Genomic DNA, 24,049 nt, shown 5'->3' with positions numbered 1-24,049 from the left:
GGCTGGTGAGATGTAAACTGCACATAATTTACTGCCCTTCTTATTTTCCGTCTCTAATTTAATTTTCTCTCTTCTGTCAATCCCAGTTAATCTGTACAACGCAAGTTTTACTGCCTTTGGGAGGTTTTGAAGCAACAGATGGATAGGCTTCTTATGACCTTAGTATCTCTTCAGCTTTCTCACAAATTTGGCATCTCCTCTTTTGTAGTGAGCTTGATGCTAAAATGAACTTTGAAAGTAAATATTTATACTACCACGACCTTGACATGTTTATGTAAGTGGGGATATAATCTTATAATTTGGGCTAACAGTTTCGATTACTCTTAACTTTCCTCTTCTGGGTAGAAAACTGTGTCGCCGTCCAGCTTTCAGAAGCAAAAAGCGTTTGAGCTCTACCGGGGGCCCTGTTGCTCCGTCACCAAAATCGGCACAAACAGGCCTGGGATTGTCATTTAAGTGTAAGGAGTGGGAGGAATTAAAGATGAGGTTAGAGTTATTTGGATGTTGTAAAGTTGAATTTGATGAGCTAAGCAACTTTGCTTTGTTTGGGTTGGGTTTTTTATTATTTTTAAGACTACCCTGCTGTGCAGGGTTCGCTTGTTGTGTAGGTAACATCTTTCTATGCACTCCTGAAAATAACCTGCTGACCCAACCATTTCTTATTTTCAGCAAGGGACAATGAGATCCGACTGTACTAAACCAGCCGGGCAGTCCCAACGCCTTGGTGGTGTCTTCTCCATGTTGGGGAGGACTGAGTCCGTACCACACGCGAGAAGCTGCGTGGGCGGCGAGTCATCACTGTGTTTTGAGCGTCCCTAGGTGGGGTTGGGTCGTTAATGTTTATGTATCGCTTATTTTAATACCTGTAGGACGTCTTGGCGGCAGCGAGCTCCCTGTGAGGCAGCAGGGTCTGTCTCGGGGATGGCTGGTCTGGAAGTGCTTTGGCCAAGGCAGGTTTGCAGAGGTGGCATCTTGGCGTGGGGTTGTGCGACTGTATGCCACCATCGCTTGGCAGTAAAGGAGCTTTTTTGAGCCTTGAAAAGCTTCGTATTAAACCAACAGTCAGCATCTAAGCATGATACCCATCCTTCGTTTTGCCTTCTTTTGAAAGGCAAAAGGAGCCAAAGATGACTGGAAGAAAAGACGAGAGAGAAATATTTTGGAGGTGTTAAAAATAGGGGGTCTTTTTGTTTTTATAAAGCCAATGCAAAAAAAAAAAAATATGTATCAAGAGCAGGTTATTAGTGACAATTATACTTGAGGTGTTAATTGCAGCACAAGGAAATGCTGTACCTATGGCAGACTGAGTCCTCGGGGGTATAAATCTGCTGGCTTTCCCAAGCCAGTGGAATTTGGCCAGCCTGAAGATGTGTCTCCAGGAAAGCTGAATTAAGTGCAACTGCTTCATGGCCAGAAGTGCTTTGAATTTGTGTACCTGCTGCTGAGACAGGCAGGAGATGGGATCACCAGTTACAGCAGATGACATTTTTGTTTTAAATTGTCTGTTTGTAGTGAGCACAGCAAATACGATAAACATCACTCCCAGATCAAACAGTTAATCTCAGTTTAATATGCATGCCTTTCTTAGGCTGTTTTGGTCTGACTTTGTTTGTCAGGATACAGGCTGAGGGTATATCCTCCAGATGCATGTGCCTCCGTATACCACCCAAAGATGGTTTGCATACCACAGTTGGGGAACCCGGCTGCACGGGCACAGTCTTGCAAACCTGGGCTCCTCTTTAGTGCCTGCATCTGAGATAGGAAGGGCGTTTGCATGCCTCCATCTCTGTCTGAAATCTCTTAAAAAGAGAAGAGTGTGTGTGTGGGGGGAAATCCCCAGCCTAGCTTTCTGTAGCTTGCTGTGGCGGAGCAGACTCCGTCCTCTCCATTTCATTCATACAATGCTCCTGCTTCATCCATGGTAATCCAGAAGGGACCGTTGTGGTCGCCCAGTCTGCCTGCGCCTCGAACAAGGGCATGCCTGTTGAAGGCAGCGCGGGGAAAGGCAGCAGCCTTCAAACCCTCCTGTTCCAGCCTCAACACAGCCAGAGCTGAGAACGGCAGCTTCCCCTGGCCCCGCGCATCCCCAGGGGGGGGTTGTGTCCGGGGAGGGGGGGCAGCAGGGAAACCCCCTCCCCGGATGCAGCTTTCCCTCCTGCGCAGCAGGATGCCAGCTGGGGTTTTAGTACAAGTGCTGTCACTTTTTTTTTTTTTTGTTGTTCTGTTTTAGGGCCCTGGCTTCTGTAGTGGTGTTGGGGGTCTTTTGATAGGTCAGATTTTGTATTTTAAAAAAAAAAAAAAAAAAAAGGTTTGAAAATGACAACCAAGTGAATGATAAAGCCTAAAAAAAAAAAGATAAATTAAAATAATCCAGCATTTATTCTGTAATGATAAAGTCTGAAGTCAGTTTTCTGAATACACTTAATTTTTTTTTCTTTTCTTTTTCCACTGGCTGGTGTGGCAGAGGTGTGGGACCCCTGGTACAGCCGAGGCCAAAGCAGCCCTCTGTGCTTCCCACCTTGCGAACGTGGTGCCGCAGGCTGCGTCGCTGCCTGGGTGATGGTCCTGCCTGCGCCCAGCCTTCAGTCTGGCTTTGCGGATAGCTTGGCTGGGGGCGTCTCACCGAAAGCTGGGAAGAAGCTCCCCTGTCCATCACATCTCGTGGATCAGCATGGCCACTTTCTCAGAAGGGCATTCTTATCCCTTTTAAAGCCACCCCATCTGTCCCTGGTTTGCTCTCTCCCATGATGTCTACCTTGGAGAAGCACTACCCGCTCCGCAATGTCAGCAGGTGAAAAGCTCTTTGGGGCAGGTCAGGTGTCCGTGTACGCAGTCGTGTTGGGGCAGCTGTTGGGAAAGTCATGCTCGAGAATCCCTTCTTGGTCATTAGCTGCGTGCTCTGGCTTAGCTGGAGCGGTGGGATCGTGATCAGCAGAAGCTGCTCCTCAAGTTAGACCTTGGGAGGCAGAACATCACCAAATAAAGAGGAATTTGAAGTGTCTTCATATAGCTTTTGATGCAAACCATCGGAAAACTTGCCTTAAGCATAAGTTTGTTACCAAGATAATGTATTAAAAAGTTTGAAAATTAGGCTTGTCCTGGTGGCTTTCTAAGTATCAGAAATTCCTATCGACTCCGTCCTTTCAAGTTGGTCACATAAGTGGGCTTGTTTTTCACATGCATGGGATGTTTTGAAGACAGAGGGTTGAAAACCAACTCTCCGCATCAAGTAAATGTTATAAGCAGAACATGTAATTTAACTCCAGAGCTTCTGATGCTCTGAAAATGCCTGTGCTCTTTATGCTGTGTGTTCTTGTTCCAGCCTGTAGCTTGCACCCATATATGAGCTTGTCTTATCTGAGCGTATGGTGCTTTCAGTCAGGAGCTACAGGGCAAGGCTGGGTCTGCCAGCCAAAGCCCAAATGAAGCTGCAGTTGGTCTGATGATGCTGGTGATGCTGAATCAGTGGAGAGTGTTCATAATTCTCCAATACTTTCCCAAGATTTTTCATTCCTTGCCCAAAAAGACATGAAAGCTGTGTTGACCATAGCACAGAGAAGCTTGGGAGATGCCTCCAGCCTTTCTGATAAAACATACCAGTGGGCTTGGCCTACAGTGCCCAAGAGACACAGGAACATGAGGCTGGATCGGCATCGCTGGGCTAACCCAGACCTCACCCTGAGCGCTGAAGGTAGCTGTGGTGTTGAGGTGTCTTTCACCGCTTTGGGCATTTGCAGATGACAGGCTATACCTCTTGGAGCTGCTTCACTTTGCTGGCTGGAGGAGCTGAGAACAATGTGGTTCTTCCTTCCATGGGGTTAAGCAGAAAAAGTGAAAGTTACTGGTTAGTGGTTTTGGGCAGCCATCCCTCTTGAAACAAATGATGCTCACTCTGAGAGTTCGCTTTTCCCAGCAGCGTCGGGGTTGTAGCTGGCTGCTGCGCAAGGGAAGTGAGAACTGCGTGGCATCCTGTAATTAGCTTTCACCTGGTTTTACTGTAAATTAGTGCGAATCACAGCCATTTTTGAAAGCTTTTACAGCAGTGTCCCTGGGTCTGATCATGCATGTACTGGAGGCAGGCACTGCACGCAAATATTAATAGCATTGCTCTTAATTCAGCACGTGCTTATGCAACGCTGAGACATCATCGTACGCCTCAAAATAGCCGGCCACTGAATTTGAAAGCCAGTGTGCCAAATGGACTCTGGGCTGCTTGTCTTGATGCTCAGCAAGTTATTTATAACCTCCGTTTTGGGGTGGTGTGATGCACCTTTCTTTAAGCCTGGCTGCAAGGCTCAGCTTGAGACCCTGGTTATCGCTCCCACCGACGCCGACAGCGAGGTCTTTGCTCTGCTCTTTGTAGCAGCGCAGCATCCACGGCAACCGGTCCTGCACCTCAAGCATTCTGAGGGCTTCCAAGGCTTTTCTGCAAAGCCCACCACTCTTTAAAGCATTAGTTTCCGAAAGGAGAGTCGAAAATAGTGCAGCAAAACACTGATAAGCAGGTCTGGTCAGTGAACACCAGGTGCCTTCATGTTCTGAGTGATGCTCACGGAGTAATTTTGGATGGACGGTAAGCTGATGGCAGGCAGCAAAACTCCTTTGAAGTCGAGAGCTGTGAATCGGTTTGGTGTTAGCAGGCTTCCGAAGCTGCTCTTTGATCACTGCTCAGACAGCCCTTGCTTTTTGGGGAGCTGCTTCTCCCGGGTTGCAGCCCAGCCGAAGCCCCAGAGGAGTCCTGTGCCAGGATCTGAGCCCTGTCGCCCGTCGCTGGGGAGGTTTGTGCCTCTGGGAGTTTCTAAACTAAGGAGACAGGGAGCATGAAGGAGGGCAGAGAGCTGGATGGAGCCCGGCGAGGGCACACTTTGAAGGCAGTATTTCCAGCACCCAGGTGCCCGGTGGGGCTTTCAGAGCTACTGAAGTACCTCGAATTCCTAACAATTTCAGTGAAGCTGCAAACTTCAATGCTTCTGCCAGTCCTGCCAGGCCATCGCCAGCCTCCCGAGGTATCTTTTGAGATCAGATCCTCAGCGATGTGCAACCACAGAGGAGAAGTCTATAGCTCCAGGGCTAGGGCCAAAGCGTGTCCCTAGGACAAGTGTGCACCTGTCCTGGAGCTTCCCATCTCGATTCCTGCAAAAGCTTCCCCGGATGGCTCCGTTCCCATGCTTCTGTGTTCTGCAGAAAAGGGAAATGACCTCAGATCACCTGTTGCAGCAGGACCTGGCTTGTCTGTTCTCAAAATAAGAGCTGAAGTTTTTCTGGGTAAGGATATGGGGGGAAAGGTGCACCCGGACATCTGCCAGTTGATTACCCGTAACACAAATGGCTAACTCGCAAAGGAAGGGCTTGGAGGGGCTTTAGCCTACTCATACTTGCCAAGATAAGAAAAAATTCCCTTTGCCTGACCACAGGAGGCTATGTTTGCAGTGGAGTCTCGGGGTTTTTTGTTGTTTTGGGGTTTTTTTCTTATCAAAGTTTACAGCATCAGTGACTATCTCATGAAATAATCCCATATTTTTTCCTGTAATCTGGAATGGATTTTTTTTTTATCTAACACTCCTTGTTTCTTGACCATCCCTGCAGCTTTAGCATGCAGCTGTCATTCTGCTGCAGCTCCCACAGAGCGGCTGAAAACCAAGGTAACAGCAACATTTTGAGTGAAGGGGATGAAATGTGGAATAGGTTCAGCGTATTTCTTTGTCATTGTTGGAGTCCTATTCAGTCTGGAGCTGAATAGGAGGCTGATTAGCATGTGGAAGCATTTCTAAAGCATTGGGCTGTGAGGTTTGGGTGGTTTGTGGTTGGGTTTTTTTTTTTTTTCCCTTAAAGGAGAAGTTTTGTGGCATTTATTTTTCTGACTGAGCTGGCATGAGTCTTTGTCGAATGCAAAACCCATGGAAAAGTCAAATAGCGTTTTGGAGAAAGCCTGTTTTGATAAATCACTGTGTGCATTGGGCACAAAGAAGTTTTCCGGTGCCTAAAGCTCTAAGAGCTACTGCCGGGTCTAGGGATGCAGCATGTTAAAACAGCCAGACAAGTGGGACAGAGTTTGGGATGCATCTGGATCGTGGATGTAACTTAAGGGACTTTGCAGACAACTTCAGTGAGAGCAAAAGCAAAGCTGGATATTGCTTTACGAATGCAGGATCGGGTCCGCAGTCTGAAAATCCACCTGCTTAAATGCTCAGCGTTTTGCTTTCAGAGCGAAAGATATAACGCTGAGGTCAATTAAAAAGCTAACTGCAAGTGAGAAAACAACTTTTCCCCAATGAAATTGCTTCAAGTCCTGGCCCTGAGGCCTGTTTTGGAGAAGAGGGTTGATTTTTTTTTTTTTTTTTCCCTCTTTGGTGTGGGAGCAAGGTGTGGGGCTGATGTTCCAGCTAGTCCCTTGCTTCAAGGTCTGCTGTGCTTTGCTTCGAGTAGTAACTGAAATTATTGCCTTGGTACTGCTTGTGGGTCAGTCTGATTTGGGGGTGTTTGCAAACCCCAAGGGAGACGCGGGGGGACCCTGTTGCATGCCAGGGGTTGCGTGGATGTAGCACGCTTCTGCCCCGGAGCTTGCAGATTGAGTGGGCAGGAAAATGCATTTAATTTCTGGGTGTAATGAGTGATGGACTTGGAAGTTGCGTGGAAGGCTCATGGCAGCAGTTGGAGTCAAACCCTCTTGGTGGTACATGTATGGACCAGACCCCGTGCTTGGGTTTCTCTGAAGAGCAGTGATGCTTCGTCTAGTTTTCTTTCAATTATTCCAGTTTAAGAGAGGAAAAAAGTGCCTCTCCAGCTCACTGGTGTGCCTTGATGTAGGCTATTGAAAGCTGATTAAAGCTATTGTTTAATTAAGGAGAACTTAGCTCCTCTGGTCACAATTCATGATTAAAGGATTGTTTGAAGTAATTCTGCAATACTTTCTTTTTCTTTTTTTCTTTTTTTTCTTTCCTCCCTCTCTCCTTTAACGTGAAGAAAGTTCCTAGCGCTGTACGTGCCCCAGCACCGAGGTTTTGAACGCTATTACAGGACCGCAAACCTGCTGGCGAATCTGGCCGCTGCCAAAGGCATCTGAACATTAAAAAGCCCTGCAGAGGGGTGGGAGGGAGTTCAATCTCAGGATACGCTGATTTGGAAAGGGAATCCAAACAAAGAGGCTTTTCAGCAGAAGCTGAGGCTTGGCTTCTCTCAAGGGCAGTTTGGGCTTGGGGAAGCATCCGGGAGGCGGCGAGCGGAGCAGGAGTACATGAGCTGGATGCCGCGTGGTGTAAGGTTTCCCAGCACAGCACGGTTTTGTGTTACAGGCTGGGGAACTGGCTGCAAGCGCTCCTCGCTCTTCTCTTACTATTTTTTTTCCTCCTTTTATTTCTGTTGGAAACAAAAGAGAGGTTTAGGCTCTTTTTTTTTTTTTTTTAATAAAGGAAAAATAAAGGTTCCCATCCCCTGCCCCACCTCCCCTGCAGGTTTGGCATGCCTCTTGCTGTAGGTGCTGGAGGGGAACCCATCGGAGTCTCCAACCTGGAGAAACCCTTTGGTGGGTCCCACACCGGCCTCGTAGGGGCATTTTAATTTTTCTCACAGGCTCACCGAGGGCAGGCCGGCAGGAGCCCAGGGTGCTGGGGGGACAGGCACCTCCTAAAGAAGGGTCTGGCTCAGATAACAAGTGAAATGAGGTGGACGCTGGAGCACCTTCCTCACAGCAGGAGGGATGCAAAGCGTGTGGAGGGGGTGTCCGCCGGGCCCCCTGTTCCCATGGCAGCCCTGTCCCTTGCGGTGGCACCTCCGAGTGCCACCACGCTCTCGAGAAGTGCCAGGAAGAGCTGAGCAGGGAGGAGGTGCTCCCAACCATCCCAACCAACCAGTTGGGGTTTTTTATAGGCACCAGATGGTTTTAATAGAGGAAAGCTGAACTTCTTATGACCCTTCCCCACAGACGTTGTTTGTTGTTTTGTAATTGTGGCCAGGACAAAACCATGTCCCAGAACCTGCAGTGAGTGTGAGAGCTTGGTGCCTGGTGCTGCCTTCTCCCACCCCACTGCGAGCCCCCCTGCTACCCCCTGCTCCTCCGCCTGCCCTGCCTCCAAATTATCTGGGGGAAGCTGCTGGGCATGAAAGACTTGAGGCTTTCCACCGATCCCTGGTTAAAGAGATTAGCAAGAGTACAAATTGGAGAAAACCGAAACATCTAAAAGCGAAGCGCGAGGAAGCAATAAAATGTCAGGCCGTGTTTTCCCTTCGAGTTGATTAAAAATTCTTCTGATAAGCAAGAAAGCTTTCATGGCTGGAAAAGACCTGTATCGTGTCAAATGCAGTGAAAGGTTTATTAGAAGGATAAAGTGGTGCGAGCGTTGGGTTGTGCTCGCAGCCCTTCTGGTGTTGAGTTATCCCGCAGGGCTGAAGGCGTATTGCAATGGTACGGGAGCGAGAAGTGCGATGGAGAGAGGAAAATGTATGGAAATGGGGGTGTCTGGAGGGGAGAGAGGGAGACACGGGGTTCTGACACACAACTGTCAGAAAAATTAACATAGAAACTGGCTGTTGGGGAAAGCCGTATGACAAAGGTAAAGGAAGAGCAGCAAAAACTATCAAGTTGTAGCTAATGAGGATCTCTGGGTGTTATATGCATATCCATAATGCATCCAAACCCATGATTTTTGAGTGCCCGGTTGTCCTGTGGCTGGTACCTTTGGGAGCAACGTTACATCAAGGCCGACTGCTTCTGCAAATTCCCCCTTGCAGCCCCAGTCTTGTTTCTGCCCAGGAGCATCAAACCTCTAGTAATTGTGAAATCATGCTCATCTCCTGTGCCACTTGTTTCATGGTGGCTCTGGGGCCACCGAGGTCCTGCAGACTGCGGGGAGGAGAAGTTCTCGCCTTGGCTTTTGGAAAGTAGAAAGTCAAGCAGAAGGAAATGAGGGCTGGGTCTCCTGCTCTCCACGGGGAAAACCAACAGTGATGGCAAACCAGCGTGCTTGGAGATCTGCTGCCAAGATGCTCCACTGGGCCCATGGTTTCCCCTTAGCTTGAGAAATCTGGTTGGGGATCAAGACAAGACAAGAATGAAAAAGCAGGAAAACAAAAGGTTCGCTTCCGTGCCGTTGTATTTGACTTCCCAAGGTTTTAATTGCCAGGGGCTGCACTGGGAGCCAGCTGGCTGCAAAGGGATGCAGATCTCAAGTAGAGAAGGTCTTTTTCTTTCTTTTTTTTTTTTTTTTCCCCCTCTGAGTATCTAATAACTGTTATATTTTCCTGCAGGAGATGCAGCTTTGCATACCTTCCCCCCCCTCCCCCAAGATGAATTATCATTTTTAGGTACGTGCGTCCTCAGCTTCTCCAGCTGCTGTTAAAGCTTCTGCTGCTACTGCACAAGCAGCAGGAATGGCAAGTATGGGGTCCAAATTGTACCTGAATTTTAGAGGTTTTTCTCCTTGGAGCAGAAAAGTATGCTTTATGTGAAGGAAAAATACAGTAGGCGCACTTGGTGCATGGGCCAAGGGCTTGCAAGAAGGGATTCATGTGTCCCTGCAGATGCTGGTGCACAGTGACAGCAGGATCAGGCCCACCGGTGTGTGGCCTGGGAACAGACTGGACAATCCCAATTTTGCTGCCAAAACCTTACTTATTGTACAATAACTCGAAAAGAAGAAAAAAAGCCCATCCTAAAAAAAATAAATAAATAAAGCATGGGGTATTTGGCACGCCGGTTGTATAAATCTCAACATTAGCTACCTGTGAATCATCCAGCAGCACGTTAATTGGTACCCCTCGGTAGATGAGGATTTGGCATCAGGTCTGCATGTAATTACAAGCCACACACAGAAGGACACAGGCAGCTAATGAACTCCTGCCAAACTCCAGCTCCGCTTCTGCGGCTTTTGAAGTTCCCTGGTCTTTCAGCATTTTGTATAGTAAGCACTGAAAGGCATCAAATCACTCCTTTGACAGCATTTAGAAAGGGTTGGTTTGTTGAATAACTTGAGTCCCTCCAAAGTCCCATCTGAGAACTGGAGCATCTATAGGCGCCTTTCTCAACGGAGCAGTAAATAGGCTGGAAATAGAGGACACCCCCTACGAGCTGCTGAGCTCCTGCCTCGCTGACGGGAGCCAGTGGGCTCCGGTTGCCACGATGGGCTGCAAGAAAAGAAACTATTTCCATTTAAAAAAAAAAAAAAAAAAAAAAAATCCTTCAAAACAACCCCAACTGATGGTACAGGCTTTTTCCCATGCATCAAGGGGCTTAAAATGGAGGTTGCGCAGAGTGGGTTGCAGCACGTTGCACGGGTCCGTGGTTGCATCGGTGTTACGAGGGAGGTGGTAGATGGGTTTTTGGAAGGTTGGGAGGGCAGGTTTTTGTGATGCTGGATTTGGAGGGTCGTGGCGCTTTTTTGCGCTGTTTTGTTGCTGGGATCAGATTTGAGCCCAAGCCCTTCTCCTCCCCTTGTCACGTCTGAGGTGACAAAAGGAGTTGCTGTTGAGATAAAAACAATTTCCATGAAAACCTGCGATTTTCAGGCAAACATACCAGGCGGGCTTCATGGCAGTACCATGGTGAAGAGGAATAATGATAATGCAACTTGGCACGAAGCCCTTCCAAAAAAAAAAAAAAAAGGGGGGGGTGTGGGGGGAACAGAAGAGCCTTTGTCAAAATTAACTGCAATAAAGAAAAAGGGACTGCTATTCCCTTGGGCTTCTTTAACCTTTTTTTTCCCCAATTTATTCACACTTTCCTTGACAGCAGGGCACAGCATTGTTACAGAGGGGCTGGAAAGGGAAATGGGGAGTTACCCGGTTTTGGTTTTAAAGAGCACAGTACATGTTGTGTCCCTCGAGTCAGCGTGAATAGCGGCTTGGCTGTCGCCTGCGCTGTTTGGATCCAGCCCGATTTATACCGTCCCCTAAGGAAACGGGGCTATGAAATGTCACCTGGCCGCAAAACGCAGTCATCGCGGCGGGGTTTGGGCTGCACGTGGGAAAGGGGCTCTGGTGACACCGGGTGTGACAAGGTGGACGTGTTCGCAGTGGCTGGCCCTGTGCTTGTAGAAGAGGGCGGTGAAATTTTAGGTGTTGCTGTGCCGCTGCTGCGTCACCTGGATTTGCAGAATATGCAGGTTTTTAGGGGGATAAAAAGCACCCAGAAGTTTGAGATGGTGTGCAGCATGGAACCATGCTGTCCAAAGAAAAAAAAAAAACCAAAAAAACCCCAAAACCTCAAAAAAATCTCTTTGTGGCTTTCAGGGACCCGAATAATTCACAGGGTCTCATCCAGGGGCAGATGGGTGAGGGTAGGTAAGTCCTTGTGAGCAGCGGGGGGGGGGCATCTCTGTCACCGCGGGTGATGGGTTGTCACGACAGTATCCCGTTCTCAGCTGCTTTCTACCAAAGTAACGCAAAGTTCTGCGGGCAGCACAGCCAAGGCAGCGAAGCATCACACCTCCGCCTTCCCCTGCAAAGTCTGCCCTCCCCACAACATGAAGCTATTTTAATTTGGAGCATGATTTTTTTTTTTTTAAATGTTATTTGGATACCAGTGCAATCACCGTTTATATCATATATTGTTATACATTAGGGTGCAGCTCTCATGCAGTAACTGCAGTCAAAATACAGAGGAGGGAGAAAAGAGATAATTTTACACCTTTTTAACCCATGGGTGAATAGGCAAAGCCTCACTGAGCTCCGCTCCAGGGCACACTGAGATCAAACCCCCAATGCTTGCAGGGCCTTGGGGTTATTTCCACTCGTGCTCACGTTTTTTTTCACCTTTCTTTCAGCACTGTGTACCGTACATTATATCCTGGAAACCCTACCAAATCTCGACTACCGAGGGGGAAAAGTTTCATTTCCAGTTAATCAAGGGAGTTGTGTAATACCATTTTCTCCTGGGGAACTTCCAGAAAAAAGAAAGGAGGAGAAGGAGGGGGAAAAAGTAAAAAAAAAAAAAAAAAAAGGGGTATTATATACAGCAAGTATATTAAGAGGAAATAAATTATGAATTAAAAGTGATTAGTGAACTTTTAAGGAAGAGGTCAGAAGTGCCTTTTGGACTACAAACTTTTTAAGCTTTCAGTGCTTGTATTCGGTTACAGAGTTATAACCCGGCCTTATTTGTGCAGGTGGCTGCTGCTTCAAATCCGAAGAAGGATTTTGCATTTACAATAGGTACATTGACAGAACTGGGTCAGAAAGCTACTCGCAGCAGGTTTCAGCGCTGTAGACACGGGCTTTGCCTCCTCCTGCACAGGGGCAGTTGCTCCCAAAAATGTGCTTAATTACAGCTGCAGTGCCTGCCTGGGATGCTCCAGGAAGGGGGAAAGGAAGTTTGGGAAGTTCAGCAGATAATTTTTTTAAAAAGTTTTTTAAGGAACTTGATGTTGACCAGGTGAACTGGCTTTATTTTTGCTTCAAAAGCTTTGTGCCTTTATTGGGTTTTTTTGGTTGGTTTTTTTTTTTTAAATAATCAAGAGAATTTGTTGACTGCGTTGCATTAGCCACGGTTTTATATTTCCACTCGCTCTCGTTAGGGTTCGGTGTGGCTGTGCAAAAAGAAGGAGCCAGGGCTTATGCGTGGTGGTGTTTGGGGGCAGTAAGGTGAGATAAGGAGTCTCTGCTTGATATTTTATACATTAAAACAACACCTACAGCCCACAAAGCTTTCCTCTTGAATAGATGTTGATGGAGTGGAGCGGATTTGTTGTTGCATGGAGAAATATTACGGTTCGCGCGGCCAGCGTGCGTCAGTGGGGTGATGTGGATGAAGGGCGGCAGCAGCTCTGCTCGCCATCACATCGGTTTGGAAGAAAGCTCCTAGATTTCCCCCAAAGAAATGGGGTGTCGTGCCCCTTTCCCGCAGCGTAAGCGTTGCAGGGCTGGGCAGTGGTCCGAGCCCTTCCTCGAAGGCAGAGCCCGGAGGAGTCGTGGCGAGGCAGGGCTCGTTCCAAACCCCGCTGACCGGCAGAGTAAACCGTGTTCGCTTCGTTTGTAATTGAAAACATAATAGTTGCCGCAGTGTATTTTTCACACGATCCATTTGCCCTCAGTATTACAGAGTTCACAGGCACATTTTTGATTTTTTTTTTTTTTTTTTTCCCTCCCTCTGTTCAAGCTGGGTCATCCTAGGTCAGACTTCTCATATCTGCGAGACCTTCCAAAGCACTTGGATGTATAGAGGTGCCTCAAAAGATGCTGACGCGTTAGATTTTTCATGGTGTATCGCATTTTATTCCTTGCTGTAGACAATGTGAAATGATGGCTTTGTTTCCATCATGTTTGACTGGAGCTGGCTCTGGGTTCCTGTTGATAATGTCTTTTATATTCACCTTCTCCAACTTTTGCTGGTTGGCCAGGCTGGCTTAAATCTGTTTTACCTGACAAATGCAGAATTTTATATGCATCTAGGTATTGTGGCTTGGATAAGACCTTTTGTTCTTATTAATGCATTTTTTTAGGTATTAAAAATATACGTGCGCTTTAATATAAAGCTCTCTTAATACATCAGCTCATGCCAGACTCCCAGGAGGAACAACTTAACACACTTCTTAGAATTCCCTTCTCCTCTTTCCCCCTTCGTATGCGGTGTTTACCGCTGGAACTAGGTAACAGGTACTCTCTAAAAGCAGCATTTCTCCCAGCAAAACCAATGGCAGCACTCCTGTTCATCTGGAGCTCTTGGAGCACAGGGCTGGCACGTTGTCTTCCAGCCGCACGAGGAAGCGTTTCTACCAAGGTTTCGAATCCAGAGGAATTTGCAGCGCTTGAGAATAATTTGACATTTGGTTTAAAGCATCTGTGGCCAAGAGGCTTTCTATAATAATATTCTCCCAGGATGGTTGGGTCAATAAGCATGCTCCAGGTTGCGCAGGGCTGTATTTACTGCAAAGGATGGGTATGTCTCTGGGTGATGGGTTTGGGGAGCAGGCAGAGATACCTGTCGTTCCTGCCACCACTGCCGGTTCCTTTTAGAGGCACTTCTCAAACACCTCTGCAGTTTGGGGTTGTCAATATTATAGCGTTGTCCATAGGGAAAATGAATATTCTTGGCTTTCTTGTTTGTTGTTGTACTAGCAGGCGTGAGAAGGCATTTTGCCCAGTGTTCCTGAATAACCAGTTCTTATTTAAAAATAAACAAACAAACAAAAAAAACCCCCCAAAATTAAGAACCCAGAAAATATCTCCATCTAGGTCAAAATGAATCCATGTCTGCCCACTAGGAAGTCTCATGGACTCTGTGGACCAAAAATGGTGAGGTTTACATTGAAGTTCCTATGATTGGGCTGAAATGTAATAAAGTGGACTGAAATGTCACCCTCTCGATAGGAAGGACACCAGATAGATTGACATAAGTAGGTGCCAAAGTTAGTGTGAGTTACACGGGAGAACCTACAGCAAATAGAAAATGAACTGGTATCTTGGGTTTTGTGGAAATCAACCCATTGTGTCCTAGGACTTTTCCAAACAGGTCAACTCAGAGAAATTCAATATATACTGATCCTCGTTTATGTGTTCTTTAATACTCTAAAGCAGGTACCTGTTCTACAGTAAAGTCTAGGGTTTGTTTGTGTGTTTAGAGAATTGCCTATCCTTATGCGTCTGTGTAGCTGAGAGTAGTGGTACTGTAATAGAGTTGAATGGGAATCTGTTTTGCAAACACCGATATTAGATGTGTTTCCAAAATACAGGCAGATGCACAGAGCAGTCTTCTGGACTGCTGGAACCAAGGTGAAGAACAATTAAGACTGAGCAGGTAATAAAATACAGACTTGAAGGTACTCTGTGTTTCTGATGTTAGCCTAGTTGTCTCTTGTGAATATATGGACATCAAGTATCCAGATTCAGTCAAAAACTGTTGAGAAGGAGGCCCATCACTGACACTTTCAAGACCTTTGAAAATCCCAACGTAATGGCCCAATCCAGCCCGCAGCAGGATCCTTCTTTTGGCTACCGCTGGGCTGTGGATCATGTCCCTCAAGATTATTTTTCGGTTGACCGAGTTCCTACCCCTCCTTCCCCCACCCATTTTGTTGGTGCTGGTGCAGAATCAGGCCCTATTGTGATTGTCAGCATATGCCTGATATGACGGAAACATGGAAATACTTCTGTTCTTCACGTTATTAAATTTCATCTATGTGCATATAAATATATATAATGTCAACTGGCTTCAGGAGTTGTTTGCTCTTGCAGCAGCTGCCAAGGCTGGTCTGCAGGGCTGCGATTCTTCTCTAAGAGTTGGGAAGCCCACTTTTAAAGCCCCAATAAAAGCCTACCATAGGCTAATCTAGTTTTTATGCATTTTAAAATATGTACAAATGTTGTAAACCAAATAAGGTTTGTATGTACCCAAGATCAGCCACTCAGTACTTCAAATAGAAAGCCTGTCACTTGTAGGTACGCAAATATTTACAGAGTGTGTCTTGGATGAGGAATTAGATGCCCCACTTGGTCCTGCCAAATTATTTAATGATCTTTTTCACTTAAGATAGACATCTAATCTACCGAAACCTTAAAAACACGCCCAGGGCCTGGACATTGGCAGCCAAACACATCACAGAGTGCTTGTTAGAAATTACCATTGCTTTGTTGAGATAGCCAGCAACATCCCACTGACCTGCAGGGTTGAAAGAAGAAAGATTTAGTGGGGGAAAAAAAACCCAACAACCTCCATCAAACCCAAACATTAAAAAAAAAAAAAAAGTGTTTAATTTGGTGCAAAGGTGAAGGTTGGGCTGGGAAGATGAGAGCTGCATGGGTGGGTCACTGCAGAAAAGCCTCTTCCCCTCCCTCCGCAGCTTTTCCAATGGGTGGCCAATGAAAGCTTATCCCCTTTTTAAATTTTTTTTTTCCTATTAAATCCGCACAAGCCTTAACTTTTCAAAGAGTCTGAGATTCAAAGTGCTGTACCCAACACAGAGCCCTTTTTTCTTCTGCCTTTGATTTTATGCACATTTCAAGCTGGTCAGAGAGTACATGCGGGTTTTGCAAGGGTTTTTGTTTAGGCTTAGTGATGGGGTTTTAGCTTTCATGCTGCCAGCTTTCCCAAGATTATTGCCTATTAATTGCCTCTTAATAAAGGTGCTGACCAAGGGAAAGGAGTATTTTTTTCCTTGGTGCTAGATTTCCAAACTTGATTTGCTTTATTAAATAGAAAGGCAAATGAATTTAAACCCTTCACTGAGATATTTTAGTGCAGGACACCAGTGGTTAGAGATCACCAAGTCACCTGGACTTCCTACCAACAAAAGCAACATCATTTTTCAACGTCCAGCCCCACGTCCCGCAGTGCCTTGCACAATTCGTTAGTGTCCATACCTGCTCCATGCTGCTCAGAGCAGGGCTGAGCCCGTTTGGATGGGACAGGATCAGTCCCCAAGAGCTTTCTATTACACTCATGGTTTGGAGCCCTGTTTGATCTCCTGTAGCATGGTGTAGATAAAAGCATGTGGTTGGGATTTCCTTGTTCTGTTCTTAAAGCAAAAAAATCCCCTTTATATGAGGAAGAAAAAAAAAAACAAACCCTTTCCTTTGCATTGTGAAGGATGTTACAATTCAGGAGGTAATCTCAGCTCCATTTACCTTTTTTGCATTGGAATAAGCAAATCTGGTTGTTCTGTGCTTTAGTTTCCTCTGTCTGTGAGATGGGGATAAGAGTGCTTCTCTGGTCACGCAGTCTTACATGGATGCGCCAGGGTTAGCTCCATGCCTTAGGGTATGGTCCACATGCTGCTGTGTAATTTCTCAGCATGGGGACACCAGTATTAATGAAGATGTGAGGCCTTTCTACAGCGTTACTAAAGAACTTGCAGTAGGTCTGTACATGTAGGTGCAAAGTAGCCACAGACAGAATGGCCAAGTAGGACCATTTTTGGAGAGGAGTGACCATCCCAAAATCAGTGTAACTTTTTGCCTGCTGTGAATTGCTCACTTCAATGCAAGTCACCATTCATTACCATTTTCTGAAAGGTACTTCTTGTATTCTCAATAGTTGTGTACGGTGGGTAGGATTGGGAAATGGTGGAGGTTGAAAACTTAGCACCTTTATGGGCTTCAGCTGTTGAACTGTTGTAGATGCCAATCACTGCAGCCAGGGATGCATAATCTGAATTTCATATTAAGACACTGAATCAAAGAAGTAGACTGGGGCAGAAGAAGGGAGGCGGCCAGACGTACCATGAAGATGGTACAACCCTACGCTGCTTGCCTTCCATGTCCAAGGGCATGCGCGCTGTAGCCCCGCTTCTGGATGCCCACCTTTGCCCCTGGCAGATCTCCCAGGGGGAATAATGTCTCTGTGGTGTTTTGCTGAAGGATCCCAAAGGCATCTCTCTCCACGTTTAATTCTCTGTTTTCTTCCACACTTCCCTCTGTAGTGTTTTTCTGCAAAACCCATTCTCTAGTTGCCTTTTGGCACTGCTACGGGCTTCTCCGTGCTGGAACCCCCTTGCCAAAAAATATGTGGGTGGTGACCTAGTCACTTAGACAACCCGTCCTCCAAGAAATAACCTTGTGGAAGAAGAGCTATCTTGAGCACGATTTACCATTTGGCATGGGCTGAGGTCTTCAAGTCTTCTCTTCCTTGGGTTGAAAAGGAACCTCTGGCCCAGCCCTCGAAATCAAGGGCGTGTTATGTCTTCGAAGTAATATCCGTTCAGCTACGGAGAGTATGTTTATGTTTCTCATGTTTAAAAAAAAAAAGGGGGGGGGGGAAGAAAAAAAAAGGGAATCTGAGGTTACTGTTTTGCTGGAAAAATGTCAAGACTTGATTGGCAATATCCCGCTAAACCACAAGTTTGTAGGAGAGAAAACAAAACCATTGGATTTTCTAAACTATGCCTATGCGCACTTTAAGAAAATGTATACCATATAGGTCAGTTATGCTCTTATTATAGCTGTGGCAAGCGTACATATAATTGAAACGCGGAAATACTACCCCATGCTGTTCAATGAATGAAGGGAAAACAAATCTTTATTATTCCTGGGTTCACATAATATATAGGAGCACTATTGTCTTTTTTTTTTTTTTTTTTAAAGCCAGTTTTAGCTTTCAGATGTATTTTATTGTCTGTGGGAACATGTGTTTTACAGACCTGTCATGTGAAAGCTATTAACAAGAGGAACTGGAGAAATAACAATAAGCCACGTAACCGTGGCATGTCTACTCCCCGAGTTCAACTGTTACGCCGCTGCTTCAAGTGCATGTGAAATTGGATCGTGCCAAGCAACATTAGCTCTTCTCCTGCAATTTTTCATTGGGAAACTAAGGATTTTTTAAGTGGCCTATTAATATCAGATTGCTGGCATCAGAGGCATGTTTTGGGGCCAAGCTGGCTAGGCATCAAAACAGTTAAATAGTGGAATGAAGATCAACTGGATTCACACGAGATGTCCGATTTTATTTACCATATCTGAGCTGGGCAGGCGGTTCTGAAACCTTTCCTCGCTGGTTCACACATGTGGTGGAAACCATCCTGCCCTGCCAAGTGCCGCGGGGCCCGGCGCTTGCAATTAACCCATTTCCAGAGTTTTTTAGAGAGGATCTGAAAAGGGGTCCTGAGCGATGGCCCTGGCCGCTCTTGGGTACCTCAGAGGCTTCAGGTCTGCGTGTGGTTGTCCCTGCTCACAGATGATGGAGATTTTCCTTTTTCTTAAGACTAACAAAACCCCCTAATAATCCCGGATTAGGCAAACCTATTAACGTATAAGAAAAGGAGCCAAAATGGATTGCGCAAAGTGAAGTACAGAAAGTGGTTCATGTGGAGGTGGGGAACGTTATTTTGACGACACCTTTTAACAACCTGGATGGCACCCTTGCTAATCACATCTAGCAGGTCGTGATCACTACAAATGTACCATGGACAAATTTAGGTGAAACCCATCAGCACTTTGTTTTTTTATTTATTTTTTATTAATTTTAGAAAGAAAAAAAACCCTCTGATGTCTTAGACTTCTTGCTGTGTAAACAAACTCGCAGATACTTAAGCAAGTTAGTGGTCGACAAATATTCCCTAGTGCTTTCTGTAGGATCTGGGCGTGAGACCTGTTGTCTTGGCCCAAGGACAGCTTGAACCACTGTGCATTTGTTTTCCCCTTACCTGGGTTTCGCTTTGCAAGTGGGAGGAAGGGTTTCCTGTACCTTGTGGTTTGTGATTTACTCTCAACGTGGGTTTCAGGGAATCTGGGGCTTGTTTTGGAGGGGATGTACCGCTCCTCTCGGTGACGGGCTTAATAGCAAAGATGGATGGGGAAACTGAGGAGAACGGAAGGAGGGTGCGCTGCTCAAGGTAACATCGTGGCTGGGAAATACCCCAGAGCTCTCCTACCAAGTTTGAGGCAACGCTGTATTTCTCTGAAAGACTTAAAATACGGAATAACAGATGTGCAGCGATTTTGAGGTGTCCCCTCTATAGCGCATGTCCTAACCCATCACTCCATGATTTTGAGCAGATTTTCTCCGTGCCTGGTGCAAAGGTCTAGCTGAGCTGTGCAGACACAGGTCTCCTGCATGGAGGGTTCACAACCAGTGTTTAAAAACAGATTTCACATGGTTTTAATGTGATTGAAGGCGAACGGGCTCTGATGGGAGTTCAGCAGCTCTCGTGGATGGGCCGGTCGGGTGCGTGCTCAGCTTCCCCTTGCATGGATGGGTCAAGGATGGATGGGTGTCCCACAGCTGCTCAGAGCACGTAGTCTTATGGCATTAGTAGGTACAAACACACATATACCTGGTAAATACAGAGAGGAGGGGGCCAAGGAAGGCTTCAAAGGCGTAGAAGTGATGGGGATGGAGCGTAGCTGGGCTGACCAGGTAGGAGAAGCCGTGCTGATACTCGATCCTCCAGTGTTTGTTTGCACAGCTCTGGGCTGCCCTGCCGCGGGGCGCTCGGCAGAGCATCGGGCCCTCCCTGGAGAAAAGTGCCAGGTTCGTTTTCATGGCGTTTTGCAGAGGGATTGCTTTAGGGGTCCGTTCCTGTAAGTTAATATTTGCAATGCACCAGGCTTAACTGAAACCAGGCAAGTGCAGACATCTGATAACCATAACAGAGGAGATGCTTTTTCCCCGCAAGAGCGACTTGGAAAAACAAATCCCAACGCTGTTCCCTTTGGAAAGATAGCAATATGGAAAGAAAAGCATCAGGAACGGTGCTGTGTGGTTTGCAAGGGGTTTTCTAGTTGGGCCTTTTTTTTTTTTTTTTTGGTGAGCCGCTTGTGTTTGCCTGTGTTGCTGATGGGTTTGGTTATTGTCTCCCGTTCTTTCCAGCCGGGTTGCCTTTCCTCATCATTGAAACGAGCACAATCCAGCCCTACCAGCGGGGCTTCTACTGCGACGACGACAGCATCAGGTACCCGCTGAAGACGATGGAGACAATCAACGACGCGGTGCTATGTGCTGCGGGCATCCTCATTACTATCCTCGCTGTAAGTACCGCCTCCGAAACCTCCTCTCCTATCCCTTGGGCATCCCCGGTGGCTTTTTGTCACCTCTTTAGCTGGTTTAGCTGTTTCTCTGGGGGTTTAACGCAATCTTGCTGGTATGTCCAAGCTATCTACCAAGGTGCACATCTCCTCTGTGATTATTTGACTTCCACGTGAGCATGGAGTAGTAAACATTTGCAAATGAAAGCCTCTAATGGGAGGAATGAGATTACTCCTGAAGCCCATAAACAGGCCCAAAGCTGTTTGGGCAAGTCTGTGAGCTCCACAAGAGCTTTTTCACCCTCCGGTAGGAGTTCAGTGTAGAAGCAAAAAGACTTGAGTGTCAATAAGGACTTGGCAGGGTTTGTCCCTATTCAAATAACTCTTGGTATTTGCCTATTTTATAAGGTTTAAAAAAAAAAAAAAAGTCTTTTCAGCTAACCAGTGCCTGGAAAAGTTTCACAGGTTAGCATTAGATTTTTAAGAGATTGTGTATCACAGTCATATTAAAAAGACAATTAAAACCTTCCATGGGGAGCTTATTCCCAGAGTCCTCACTGTAAAAAGTAGTTAATGCACCACCTTCCCAATGCCTCCTCATTTCTCTTTTCCTGCCAGGTTTCCTAGAGGTGTGCTAGGAAACGATTGCACGGTGAGAGCTTTATATGTCAGCCAAAAAGCTGAATTCATTCAGCCCGTGGAACTGAGCTTCCTTATGCCAGCACGTATCTGGTGCTGGGGCAGGAGGCAAGAGCTCTCTCCTGGTTGTTGGTTAAACGCTTCCAGCTGAAGGTGAAATTCCCCTATGAAAAGTACCTACATTTTCCTTCTCACCTGCCGCCAGCACAGCTCAGGTGCTTTCCCAGAGGTGCTGCCTTCCTCTTGGTCCTTCAGCTGGGGAGGGATGGGGATGGAGGGGTCAGGAGCACTTGTTCTCCTCCTAGCTTTCATCTTTCCTCACAGGACCAATGTCACGGGCAATAGGTATTTTAGCATGGCACGGTGCCTGCTTCGGTAATACCCCATTCCCTGCCTTGCCGTTTTGTGCTGTGAATATCTCCATCGTTTCCTGATCTCTCCATCATTTCCTGACCACATATACTCACTTAGCAAAGTAGGTCCCCAAAAGTGCCTTGTTCCTATGCGCCCTCCCTCCTCAAAACAAACCCCAAAGGTGCCAGACCCCCGATTCTATAAACACGGCAGAATTTTACCCTGCAGGTGAATTACCCCTGAGTGTGGAAAAGCCATAAAAACAAAATGAAAAAGCCTCTCATTTTCGCATTACTGCCTGAGCTATCGGCATGCCGGCTCCATGCGGAGTGTGCTTCTGATCAGTAATGAGGCAGTGGCAAGTACAGGAGTTGGAACAGAAACTGGAAATATAATCAGCTGCCTATGTGATCCATCAGCTTTCTACCACGAAATAGCAGGTCAATTAAAAGAGAAAGAAAATCCCCAAAGAATTAGATGTTTCTGCCCTGGTTTTGCTGTGCCCACAACAAATGTAACTTAATAAGGTAAATTCAAAAGCTCGGTTATTTGCTGTTGAGTGATACAAATGGCTAACGAGGAATTGAAGCAACAGATTTCTTTGCTATGGCAGCATGCATGGAAAATTCAAGTCAGCCTGACCTCTTTTTTTCAGATGTAACCCAGATACCAGCATTACTGTAGCATAATAGGAATTCCTTCCAAATCCACAAAGCACTGACTCCGCTCCTTTCGCTCCCAACGTTTGCCTTGGGAAGGCAGGACAGCGGTTATGAGGACTTCCAGGGAGCCGGCGTTTTGGATGGCGCGGCCAAAATTTTGCGCCCTTGCTTTACGTGGCGTCACGGGCAGTCTAGCCAGGGTAAAAGGTCTGGGTTGTGTTTTAAGTGGCTTGAGGACACCCAGAGTGCTCTTTAGGTAAACGGCAGAGGCAAAGACCTTTGTTTCGATCAGGATGTGAGAAGAGGATATGCATTTGGGTTTAATACCTGTGTATTTACTGACTTCAGGCAAATTTCCGTGCAGATGACCCTGGCTCGTGCCCCTGAGCTGTGCGCTCTCACGTCTCTCCTGACTGCTCTTCTTGCTTGGAAGATGGTTAATTTGATCATCTTGGGCTCAGAAGCATGTTGGCGGTCCCTGGGATGGCCGGGGAAAGTGGCATTTTCCTTTTCCTGAGCCTCGTACGGGTACCGCCGCTGAGCTGCCCTGCTCCCCCCACACCTGATGGGTCTTGAAAGCCTGTAGAAAATACCTAAGAAAATTAATTTGCTAGACGATCTAAGTTACACAGCTGGATTAGCTGATTGTTTTACAGCTGAAGGTGATATGCTTCAACGTGATTAGACACAGAGAACGTTACACCAGAGACGTAAGTGATTAGAAAAGCTCTAAAAGTAATTACAGGCTAATTGGACTGCTGGTGATACCTTATAATAGCAACGATAAAATGGGCACGACAGCCAAAAGTCTGCAAAAGGCATTCACAGACAGAAAAGTTTGATATTGGATTCTCTCTAGTGACCATCTTTCTTAAATGTGCGTGACGGTCCCCCGGGGGCTGTGCCCATCACGTACGCATGGCATACATCCCATGCGGGTGGCTCGCCAGAAGTGCAAGGCATAAGAAGAGTTTAATATCTTAAAGACTTGTTTTCTTCTCAGGATGTCTTTTCAGTTCGTGCACATCTGTGCTGCATTAGTTTTTCACCATCCTGCTTTATCTGGGACGGCACTGCCAAAAAAACGAGTTTACCCAATTTTTAGCTTCTCGTTAAGGTTGAGCCATGGCTTTAACTAAGCGGGGAGGGTTCATGGCTGCCCAGCAGCGTGTTAGCGAGGGAATGAAGTCTCCAATTTACAATCTGCTACATGTGTGCAATTACCCAGACCACCAACGGTGAGAGAAAAATATTAATCCCCAGACTTTTGTTGGTCCTTGTTTAAAACGGTCACATGCCTTACCCAGGTCAGGAGCCTCGGGTTTACGTGGATCTGTTTGTGAGTTTGGAGAAATGGCACATCTGCTGCTATTAGATGTCATCCTTAGTTTGTCTCGTCTCCCCTCTGCAAAAGCCATGAGTTTTGAGCCTCGTGGCTCCCCTTCTTATGAATTTAGGGGTTTGGGAGGCTGCAGGCGGTGGCTGTGCCCTCATGCAGGAGCATCCGTGTCCATCCAGGACACCCTGGAGCTGCCTCCTGCCAGAGGAGCAGGAGAGGCTCCAACCTCCCTCTGTGGTCCTCATGCCTGTAGATGTCCTGGCTGCCAGGTTGTGCTGGAAGGTGGTTCAAAATGGAGATAAACCATGGTCTTTGGAGTCTGAGAGGATTAAAATGATGCCGGAGCTGGTTAGCTGCAGCTCCCCAGAGAGCTCTTGGCCACCGCCAGATTTCCAAGAGTGAATCTTAGTAGTGACATGTAAACCCCAGGTGACGGTGCGGCCACCCAAAGTATTTCTGTGCATGGTGGCAGAGAGCTTGGCCTTCATTTTTTATTATTACACTTGTATCTCTCTTCGATAAAGCCTGCTTAGCTGCAGTTTCAGCTGCCTTAGGTCAACCTTGGTTTCTTCAAGCCACGGTACCAGTGAGTTCAAACAATGATACGGCTTCATCTCCTCTTAGTCTAATTGCCATACTTTTCCAGTTTATTAGTTTCCAAAGGTTG

General features: G+C 46.6%; 1 protein-coding gene across 1 annotated transcript in view; it reads left to right on the top strand.

The window, feature by feature from the left end:
* Window positions 1-24,049, top strand: part of PLPP3 (phospholipid phosphatase 3) — a 45,820-nt gene that overhangs the window by 4,811 nt on the left and 16,960 nt on the right. Inside the window, exon 2 of the mRNA XM_054833992.1 lies at window positions 20,234-20,391. Within this exon, the coding sequence (XP_054689967.1) occupies window positions 20,234-20,391 (158 nt within the window). The remainder of the gene's footprint in view (window positions 1-20,233; window positions 20,392-24,049) is intronic.

Source organism: Grus americana, chromosome 8, assembly GCF_028858705.1.
Source record: "Grus americana isolate bGruAme1 chromosome 8, bGruAme1.mat, whole genome shotgun sequence".
NCBI classification, from domain to species: Eukaryota; Metazoa; Chordata; class Aves; order Gruiformes; family Gruidae; genus Grus; species Grus americana.
This window is presented reverse-complemented; position numbering and strand designations above follow the sequence as displayed.